This window comes from Anolis sagrei, chromosome 3 (assembly GCF_037176765.1).
Source record: "Anolis sagrei isolate rAnoSag1 chromosome 3, rAnoSag1.mat, whole genome shotgun sequence".
In the NCBI taxonomy this organism is placed as follows: domain Eukaryota; kingdom Metazoa; phylum Chordata; class Lepidosauria; order Squamata; family Dactyloidae; genus Anolis; species Anolis sagrei.
In genome coordinates, this window is record NC_090023.1 from 7,995,643 (window position 1) to 8,006,075 (window position 10,433).

At 44.8% G+C, this 10,433-nt stretch overlaps 1 protein-coding gene across 1 annotated transcript in view; it reads left to right on the forward strand.

The window, feature by feature from the left end:
• DGAT2 (diacylglycerol O-acyltransferase 2) overlaps positions 1-9,794 on the forward strand; it is a 69,100-nt gene extending 59,306 nt beyond the window's left edge. The window contains exons 5-8 of the mRNA XM_060771251.2: positions 3,576-3,780; positions 5,366-5,540; positions 7,739-7,941; positions 9,527-9,794. Coding sequence (XP_060627234.1) covers positions 3,576-3,780; positions 5,366-5,540; positions 7,739-7,941; positions 9,527-9,681 — 738 coding nt within the window. The 3' untranslated portion in view covers positions 9,682-9,794. The remainder of the gene's footprint in view (positions 1-3,575; positions 3,781-5,365; positions 5,541-7,738; positions 7,942-9,526) is intronic.
• The last annotated feature ends 639 nt before the right edge of the window (positions 9,795-10,433 follow it).

Consider the following 10,433-nt stretch of genomic DNA (forward strand, 5'->3'; position numbering starts at 1 on the left):
TATCTATCTATCTATCTATCTATCTATCTATCTATCTATCTGCCTGTCTGCCCATCCATCCATCCATCCATCCATCCAACCAGAGAGAAATTCTGTTTTACAATTCCAGATTTAACTATTTGTCTGTCTGTCATTCCAACCAACCAACCTGAGAGCAATTCTACTTAGCTACTTCATCTGTTGTTTTCTGCATTGCTGAGATTCAAAAGCCCAAGCAACTGGCAGGAATGAAACAATACAGGGCTTGTGAACCTTCAGGCATGAAAGCTGAGCTTCACAACAAAGATCAAGTTACTTTTCCAACTTGGATGACTTTTCCTTGCCGTTCTCTCTGTTGCGTTGCCCAGGTGAGCAGTGTTCGCTCCAAATGCTGTGGAGCTTGTGGAGGCTAGAGCAGAGAGTTCTTCATTTTCTCTCTAGGCTTTGAAAATGGTTTCCAAGGAAAAACCAATCTTTTTGGAAGGTTGTAGGTGAGCCAGTGTGGTCTTGTGGTTTGATTGTTGGACTCCAACTCTGGAGACCAGGTTTTGATTTCACACTCAGCCATAGAAGCCCATTGGTTGACATTAGACAAGTGACACACTCTCATCCTTAGAAAAATAAACATATGTATGGTAGGTTGACCAGGGTTACCATAACTCAGAAGCGACTTGAAGGCCCATAGGTAAAGGTAAAGGTTTTCCACTGACATTAAGTCCAGCCATGTCCTACTCTGGGGGTTGGTGCTGATCTCTATTTCTAAGCCAAAGAGCCGGCGTTGTCCGTAGACACCTCCAAGGTCATGTGGCTGGCTTGACTGCATGGAGCGCCGTTAACATGGTTTATTTGCTGTAGATTTTGGTGTGGATGTTTTGAAAAGGTGTTCAACAATGTTGAATATTTCAAGGCTGGAGTTCTCCAGGAATCCCTTTAAAGAGTGGCCTAAAACCCAGAGCAAATGCTCTTCCCCACTATCTTGAGAACTGCTTGCTGTTATAGAAGTTGGAATTTGGAAAAAGCCCCCCCCCCCCTTTTTAGTACTACAATGCACAGCATTCCTGACAAGCATGTTCAGTGACCACGTGGAGACTGTGTGGTTTTCTATGGCCAAGCAAGGATTTGAACCCTAGTCTCCAGAATTGCAGCTCAATGTGCAAACCACTACACTCGTCTGCTGCGAGTTCATTCACTTGAAGATTGTGCATGTTTTCAGGTTCAGTAGAGTTGTGCTGGTGGATCTAAGGATTCATAAAGATGTGTGTTTTCCACGATCCATTCATTTTCACCAGGTTCATGTGCCCCTAACCTTGGTCAGTGTTGATAGCCAACTGTATTTTTAAAGAATGTATTTTAACAGATTGCGCACAAGCCGGAGAACTTTGATTGGTGGGCAGCTTAAGGTGCATTGAATAAATGAATGTCTCCTTTATGATGTTTTGTTCCACATTGTACTTCTGAAAATGATTTAATACCCTCTAGTTCTCATTTTATACCTTTGGATTTCTATGATTTCACCACACTTTTATGGGGGTATTGCCTTCTCAATCTGCAGCCTTTGCAAAATTGTATGTTGGCCATAGGCAGATAAGAAATATTATGAAAGCAATAATATAAATTGAGTATCTTTCATCCAAAATGCCTGAGAACAGAAGGGTTTAGGATTTCATTTTTTAATTTTTTTAAAGACCTGTATTTGCATTATACTTACATAATGAGATATCTTGGTGGTGAGACCCAAATCTAAACATGAAAATCATTTATGTTTCATATACACTTCAAAGGTAAAGGTAAAGGTTTCCCCCTGACGTTAAGTCCAGTCGTGTTCAACTCTGGGGGTTGGTGCTCATCTCCATTTCTAAGTCGAAGAGCTGGCGTTGTCCACAGATACATCCAAAGTCATGTGGCTGGCAATAAGTACTACTTCTCGCCGGAGTAGTACCTATTGATCTACTCACATTTGCATGTTTTCAAACTGCTAGGTTGGCAGAAGCTGGGGCTGACATCGGGAGCTCACACCACTCCCCGGATAAGAACCTGTGACCTTTCGGTCAACAAGTTTAGCAACTAAGTGGTTTAACCCACTGCGCCACCGGTTTATACACTTAATAGTAATATACTTTTAAAATATTCTTCCCTAACTCCCTGAGGGGACTCAGGGCAAATTACAATACACATATACGGCAAACATTCAATGCCGTTATATACAATTAACAAAGACAGACAGTACATAAATACAGGTAAAGGCTTCCCATCATTTTCCATCTCTGGCATCTAAAGGCTGTTCTCAACTCTGGCCAGAGGGGGTGCTGTTGCTCCATCGTCCATGCCGAGGAGCTTTGTTGTCTTTAGACACTCTCCCAATCATATTGCCAGCATGTCCACAATGTATTACCTTCCTGCCAAATGTATTGCCTATTTATCTACTCACATGGCTGTTTTTGAACTGCTAAGTCAGCAGAAGCTGGGCTGACTGTTGGGAGCTCACCGCAACCCAGGCTTGAACTGTCACCCTTTCGATCGGTAATATTTTCTGCAGCTGGCGGTTTAACCCACTCAGCCCACCCGTAAATGAAATTCATTAATGTTTCATATACACATAGCCTGAAGGTTGTTTTATACCAAGCGTAGACAAACTTCAGCCCTCCCGATGTTTTGGACGTCAACTCCCACAATGCCTAGCAGTCTATCAGCTGTTAGGCATTGTGGGAGTTGAAGTCCAAAAAACCTGGAGGGAGGGCTGAAGTTTGCCCATGCCTGCTTTATACACAACCTGCCACGCGTTGCTGTGGCCCTCATGGGGGTTCTGTGTGGGAGGTTTGGCCCAATTCTATCATTGGTTGGGTTCAGAATGCTCTGTGATTGTAGGTGAACTATAAATCCCAGCAACTACAACTCCCAAATGTCAAGATTCTATTTCCCCCAAACTCCACCAGTGTTCACATTTGGACATATTAAGTATTCATGTAGAGTTTGGTCCAGATCCATCATTGCTTGAGTCCACAGTGATCTCTGGATGTAGGTGAACTACAACTCCAGAACCAAAGTACACTGCCCACCAAACCCCTACAATATTTTCTGTTGGTCAGGGGAGTTCTGTGTGCCAAGTTTGGTTCAATTCCATCGTTGATGGAGTTCAGAATGCTCTTTGATTATACAGGCTTTCATATGGAGCCCCCGTTGGCGCAGTGAACTATAAATCCCAGCAACTACAACTCCCAAATGACAAAATCATAATTTTTTGAGTAATGGTCACTCCTTGTGCTGTGAGACGTTTTGTTGCCAAATTTGGTGTGATTTCGTTCATTGGTTCTTTGATTGTAAGGTACTCATTATGCACAGAGCATTTATATGTATATAAATAATATTTTAAAATCTCTTTGTGCATGAAACAGAAGTATAGGTACATTGAACCATCAGAAAGCAAATAAGTCACTATGTCAACCACCCATGCCAGCAATTTTGGAATATTTCAGATTTTGGAATTCTGGATAAGGGATACTTAACCTGTATTGTGTATGGATTACTCTATATTTTTTCCAGGTCCTTTCCATTCTGTTTGAAGTAACCTTTGCATTTCCCTCCCTTCTTCTCCCCAGCTGGTTAAAACTCACAACTTGATGACCAACCGGAACTACATCTTTGGCTACCATCCTCATGGAATCATGGGGCTGGGTGCCTTCTGCAACTTCAGTACGGAGGCAACGGGCGTGGGCCAGAAGTTCCCTGGGATCCGACCATACCTTGCTACACTGGCCGGGAACTTCCGGATGCCCATTTTGAGGGACTACTTAATGTCCGGAGGTAAGGATTCCACAACCCGTGTGCAAATAATAATAATAATAATCATCATCATCATCTTTATTTATACCCCGCTACCATCTCCCCAATGGGGACTCGGAGCGGCTTACATGGGGCCAAGCCATATTACATCAAAATAAAACCAAAACATAAACAACAAGCTACATCATCAAAATTACATTTAAAAAAACTCAATTGGGTTTTGTGTATCTGTATATACCTTGAAGCCATCATAGAGTTGGAAGAGACCTCATGGGCCATCCAGTCCAACCCCATTCTGCCAAGAAGCAGGAAAATTGCATTCTAAGCACCCCCGACAGATGGCCATCCAGACTCTGTTTAAAAGCCTCCAAAGAAGGAGCCTCCACCACACTCCGGGGCAGAGAGTTCCACTGCTGAATAGCTCTCACAGTGAGGACGTTCTTCCTAATGTTCAGGTGGAATCTCCTTTCCTGAAGTTTGAAGCCATTGCTCCACCTACTAGTCTCCAGAGCAGCAGAAAACAAGCTTGCTCCCTCCTCTGTATGACATCCCCTCACATATTTATACATGGCTATCATATGGAGCCCCCAGTGGGTTAAAGCGCTGAGCTGCTGAGCTTGTTGACCGAAAGGTTGCAGGTTTGCGGAGTGAGTGGAATGAGCTTCCGCTGTCAGCCCTAGCTTCTGCCAACCTAGCAGTTCGAAAACATGCAAATGTGAGTAGATCAATAGGTACCGCTCCAGTGGGAAGGTAACAGCGCTCCATACAGTCATGCCAGCCATATGACCTTGGAGGTGTCTATGGACAACACTGGCTCTTCGACTTAGAAATGGAGATGAGCACCACACCCCAGAGTCAGACATGACTGGACTTAATGTCAGGGGACAACCTTTACTTTTTATCATGTTTCCTCTCAGCCTTCTTCAGGCTTCTCAGCCCTCTCAGCCTTCTTCAGCCTTCTTCAGGCTAAACATGCCCAGCTCTTTAAGCCACTCCTCATAGGGCTTGCTCTCCAGATCCTTGGTCATGCTTAGCTTCCTTCCATATGTTCACTCCTCCATCCCCTTGAAGTCTTGTGCACAATTACAGATTCATCATACTTGACGAGACGCTCAGGGTGCATCTACACTGCAGAATTAATTACACTTGTTTTAACCTTTAAAGCCCTAAACGGTTCTGACCCAGACTACCTGTCTGAATGTATCTCCTGCCACGAACCATCACAAAGTTTAAGATCTTCAGGAGAGGCCCTGCTCTCGATCCCACCACTATCGCAAACACGGTTGATGGGGACGAGAAACAGGGCCTTCTCAGCAGTGTCCCCCTGCCTATGGAACACCCTCCCTAGAGATATCAGATTGGCCGCCTCCCTCTTGTCTTTTAGAAGGGAAATCAAGACCTAGTTATGGGACCAAGCGTTTGATCAGTGAGCAGCAAGTAGAAGAAGATGGCAATGAATTGACCCAGACTGGTTTTTGGATTTCGATTTTAATGCATGTGTCTTAATTAATTGTTTTAATTTTTAATATTTTGATTGTACTGTGGTTGTTTTTATGGATATATGAATACGTCGTTGTAAAGGTTTACTTTTCTTCACAATGCTCAGGTATCTGCCCAGTGAACCGCGACACCATAGACTTCATCCTCTCCAAGAACGGCACTGGGAATGCCATTGTGATCGTGGTGGGGGGCGCAGCCGAGTCCCTGAACTGCACGCCGGGCAAGAACTCCGTCACCCTCAAGAACCGGAAAGGCTTTGTGAAGCTGGCATTACGGCACGGGTAAGGAGAGGACAATGCCTTCCTGATGAAACCCTTAGACCAGGCATGGGCCAGCTTGGGCCCTCCAGGTGTTTTGGACTTCAACTCCTACAATTCCTAACAGCCGGTAGGCTGTTAGGAATTGTGGGAGTTGAAGTCCAAAACACCTGGAGGGCCCAAGCTGACCCATGCCTGGTCTAATCCCTGGCGAAGCAAAAAACAAGATAATGTTTCACGTCTCCAAACCTGTTCCGTAAATTGGAATTCTTCTTTATTCTAGGTATTTTTGACCTCAGTTCCCACAAACCTCAGCCAGTTTGACTGACAATAAGAGATTCTGGGAGCTGTAGTCCAAAATTAATGCAGGAACAAAGGAAGGGAATCTAGGGACCGAAAATCTGAACAGTTTCTGCATTTTTGTGTGTGTCAGGAGCGACTTAAGAAACTGCAAGTCGCTTCTGGTGTGAGAGAATTGGCCATCTGCAAGGATGTTGCCCAAGGGATGTTTTTGGATGTTTTAACATCCTCGTGGGAGGCTTCTCTCAAGCCCCCGCATGGGAAGCTGGAGCTGACAGAGGGACCTCATCTGTGCTCTCCCCAGATTCGAACCTGCGACCTGTCAGTCTTCAGTCCTGCCTGCACAAGGGTTTAATCCTAATTTCCACATTGAGAGCATTTGGTTTGCAACATATGCAGAAAATTCCAGCAGGGTTGTTGTAGGTTTTTCCAGGCTATATGGCCATGTTCTGGAGGCAATTTTTCTCCTGACGTTTTGCCTACATCTATGGCAAGCATCCTCAGAGGTACCTACATAGATGCAGGCGAAACGTCAGGAGAAACCTACAACAACCCAGTGATTCCGGCCATCAAAGCCTTCGACAATTCCAGCAGGACTTGGAGAACTATTGCTACCTGGTGGAATCAGATGGAACTACAATGAATGCAGCAATAATCAAAACACATCTTGAGCATCCCTCATTCGGAACTCCAAAATTTAAAATACTGCATTCCCAAATTATTATTCTTATATTGAGGTGCCCCCCAGTGGTGCAGTGGGTTAAACCCCTTTGCCGGCAGAACTGAAGATCAACAGGTCGCAGGTTCAAATCCGGGGAGAGCACGAATGAGCTCCCTCTATCAGCTCCAGCTCCTCATGCAGGGACATGAGAGAAGCCTCCCACAAGGATTTTTTTTGTCGTGTCAGGAGCGACCTGAGAAACTGCAAGCCGCTTCTGGTATGAGAAAATTGGCCATCTGCAAGGACGTTGGCCAGGGGATGCCCAGATTATTTGATGTTTTATCATCCTTGTGGGAGGCTTCTCTCATGTCCCCGCATGAGGAGCTGGAGCTGATCGAGGGAGCTCATCCGCCTCTCCCCAGATTCGAACCTGCGACCTGTCGGTTTTCAGTCCTGCCGGCACAGGGGTTTAACCCATTGCGCCACTGGGGTATCCATCCCACAAGGATGATAAAACATCAAAACATCTGGGTGTCCCTGGGCAACGTTCTTGCAGATGGCCAATTCTCTCACACCAGAAGCGACTTGTAGTTTACCAAGTCACTCCTGACACAACAAAAATATATCTTATATTTATTTATGCCCCACTATATATCTCCCAAAGGAGACTCAAGGAAACTCCCAAAAATGTCCACATAGGTGACCGAGGGGCCTTCCAGACAGGCCCTATATCCCAGGATCTGATCCCAGGTTTTCTATGTATTCCAGATTATCTGGCAGTACAGACTCATATAATCCAGTTTAAAGTAGGAAACCTGGGGTCAGATCCTGGGATATAAGGCCTGTCTGGAAGAACCCTGGGAATAGTTGCCATCTTCTTTTCAGATGGCTGAATGTGCTTTGATGCACATACTCTGAATGTGCTTTAAGTTTCTTTGTATTCAAGATATTGCCTCAAAATACCTCTGCGTCTAAGATGTATATGAAACATGACTGAATCTCATGCTTAGATTTGGCTCCTATCTCCAAAATATCTCATTATGCACATATTTATAAATTAGGTATTCCAAAATCCAATATGCTTTTGGTTTCAAGCTTTTCAAATAAGTGATATTTAACCTGTATAAGGCAGCTTTGTGTGTTCTTTATCTCCTACAAGCTGTGTTCCAAAAAAGGAGGAATGTTCTTAGCTGTGCCCAAATGGCTTTAGCATCCAGGAAGGAAGGAAGGTGCTGAGATCTGGATTGTTTCCATTTTCCAGAGCGGATCTGGTGCCCATTTACTCCTTTGGCGAGAACGAGGTCTATGAGCAGGTGATCTTTGAAGAAGGCTCCTGGGGCAGGTGGGTGCAGAAGAAGTTCCAGAAATACGTCGGCTTTGCTCCCTGCGTCTTCCACGGACGGGGCCTCTTCTCCTCCACCAGCTGGGGATTGGTGCCATATTCCAAACCCATCACTACTGTCGGTAAGACTTCCCCAACCCCTGAGTATATATCATGACTGCAGCCTTCCTCTGATCTACTTATTATTTTTGTAATTTCATCAATGAGTCCCCAGTGGGTTAAAGCGCTGAGCTGCATAATATGTTGACTAGGAGGTCAGTCCTACAATCTGAAAAGCACCAGTTAGAGCAGACCTTTCCATAGATTTCATGTTGGTGACATGAAAATCTGTCATTTATATTTTTCAAAAATATATGATTATTTTTATTGCTTATTTCATGTAGACTTAGGGCAGCATTTCTCAACCTGGGGGTTGAGAACCCTGGGGTCGTGGGGCGGGGGGGGAATGTCAGAGAGGTAACCAAAGACCATCAGAAAACACAGTATTTTCTGTTGGTCATGGGGGGGGGGGGTCTGTGTGGGAAGTTTGGGCCAATGTCTAATGTCCAAATGTCAAGGTCCATTTTCCCCAAACTACAACAGTGTTAACATTTGGGCATATTGAATATTCGTGCCAAGTTTAGTCCAGATCCATCATTGTTTGAGTCCACAGTGCTCTCTGGATGTAGGTGAACTACAACTCCTAGATTCAATGTCAATGCCCACCAAACCCTTCCAGTATTTTCTGTTGGTCATGGGATAACTGTGTGCCAAGTTTGGTTCAATTCCATCGTTGGTGGTATTCAGAATGCTCTCTGATTGTAGGTTAACTATAAATCCCAGAAACTACAACTCTCAAATGACAAAATCAACACCCCCCCCCCCACAACCCCACCAGTATTTAAATTTGGGTGTATCGGGTTTTTGTGCCAAATTTGGTCCAGTTAATGAAAATACATCCTGCATATCAGATAGTTACATTATGATTTCTAACAGTAGCAAAATTACAGTTATGAAGTAGCAACAAAAATAATGTTATGGCTGGGGTTCACCACAACATGAGGTGGCATTAGGAAGGTGGGAAAACACTAACTTAGGGGTTTCTCGTTTTGTTTGTGTGACACACACACGCCGTGCAGGCGACACACAGTTTGGAAAGCTCTGAGTTAGAGGAAATCTGTTTGAGGTTCTCGGACTCCAATTCTGGGCACCACAATTCAAAAGAGATATTGACAAGCTGGAATGTGTCCAGAGGAGGGCGACTAAAATGATCAAGGGTCTGGAGAACAAGCCCTATGAGGAGCGGCTTAGGGAACTGGGCATGTTTAGCCTGAAGAAGAGAAGGCTGAGAGGAGATATGATAGCCATGTATAAATATGTGAGAGGAAGCCACAGGGAGGAGGGAGCAAGCTTGTTTTCTGCTTCCTTGGAGACTAGGACGCGATGGAACAATGGCTTCAAGCTACAGGAGAGGAGATTCCATCTGAACATGAGGAAGAACTTCCTGACTGTGAGAGCCGTTCAGCAGTGGAACTCTCTGCCCCGGAGTGTGGTGGAGGCTCCTTCTTTGGAAGCTTTTAAGCAGAGGCTGGATGGCCATCTGTCAGGGGTGATTTGAATGCAATATTCCTGCTTCTTGGCGGGGGGTTGGACTGGATGGCCCATGAGGTCTCTTCCAACTCTTTGATTCTATGATTCTATGCATCTCACTTTCCTTTTCCTTTTCAGTTGGGGAGCCCATCACCATTCCCAAAATCGAAAATCCCAGCCAGAAGGAAATAGACCTTTATCACAGCCTCTACATGAACTCTCTGATTAAACTTTTCGACAAGTACAAGACAAAGTTTGGCCTGCCAGAAACAGAGGTCTTGGAAGTCAATTGACGGGCACCAGAGACGATCCTTCGGTCTTGCGTTTTCGGCGGCAAAAAGACACTTGGCAAAGAGACACTTTTTCTTCGCCTGCCGGAATCCAAGTTGTGTGTTTTTTTTTGTTTGGTCTCTTGTCTGTGAACTGGGGAAGTGAGCATGGAAGTGTGCGTCAGCTTTTTAAAAGGACAAAAGGAAATTATGTTTGTCTAAATATTCGAAATGTTAGACTTCTCTAGGAACGTTTTATTTTTTTGGTTTCTTTGCGTTTCCTGCTCTTTCGGTGACATGGTACCGCTCCCCACATTGAATGGGAAGAGACCACAAGGCACTGAGATGCCCTTTGAAATGGCTATTTGGGGTCGAAAAAAGAGCCCTTCTTTTGATTCTGGCCACTGAGTGACCATCGCTGGCTTGGGATCCCCAGGAGGCCTTTCTCAGGTGTATCAGCCTGAGACCCATTTAGCCTGGGATAATTCGGGACCAAGCCTGGAAGCTTCTGTAGGCAAGCCATGTATTCTGCCCTTCCTAGTCAATTGATAACGAAACAGGGTTTGTGGAACGAAGCACTTATTTGGACTGGAGTTTGATTGGCCAGCCTTGATGGAGCAGGCATTGTGTCCAGTGCCATTCCAAAGTGGCGATAAGTAATAATATAAGAAATGTTTTGGGTTATTTTTGTGTGTCAGGAGCAAATTGAGAAACTGCAAGTCGCTTCTGGTGTGAGAGAATTGGTGGTCTGCAAGGATTGCGCCCAGGGGACGCCT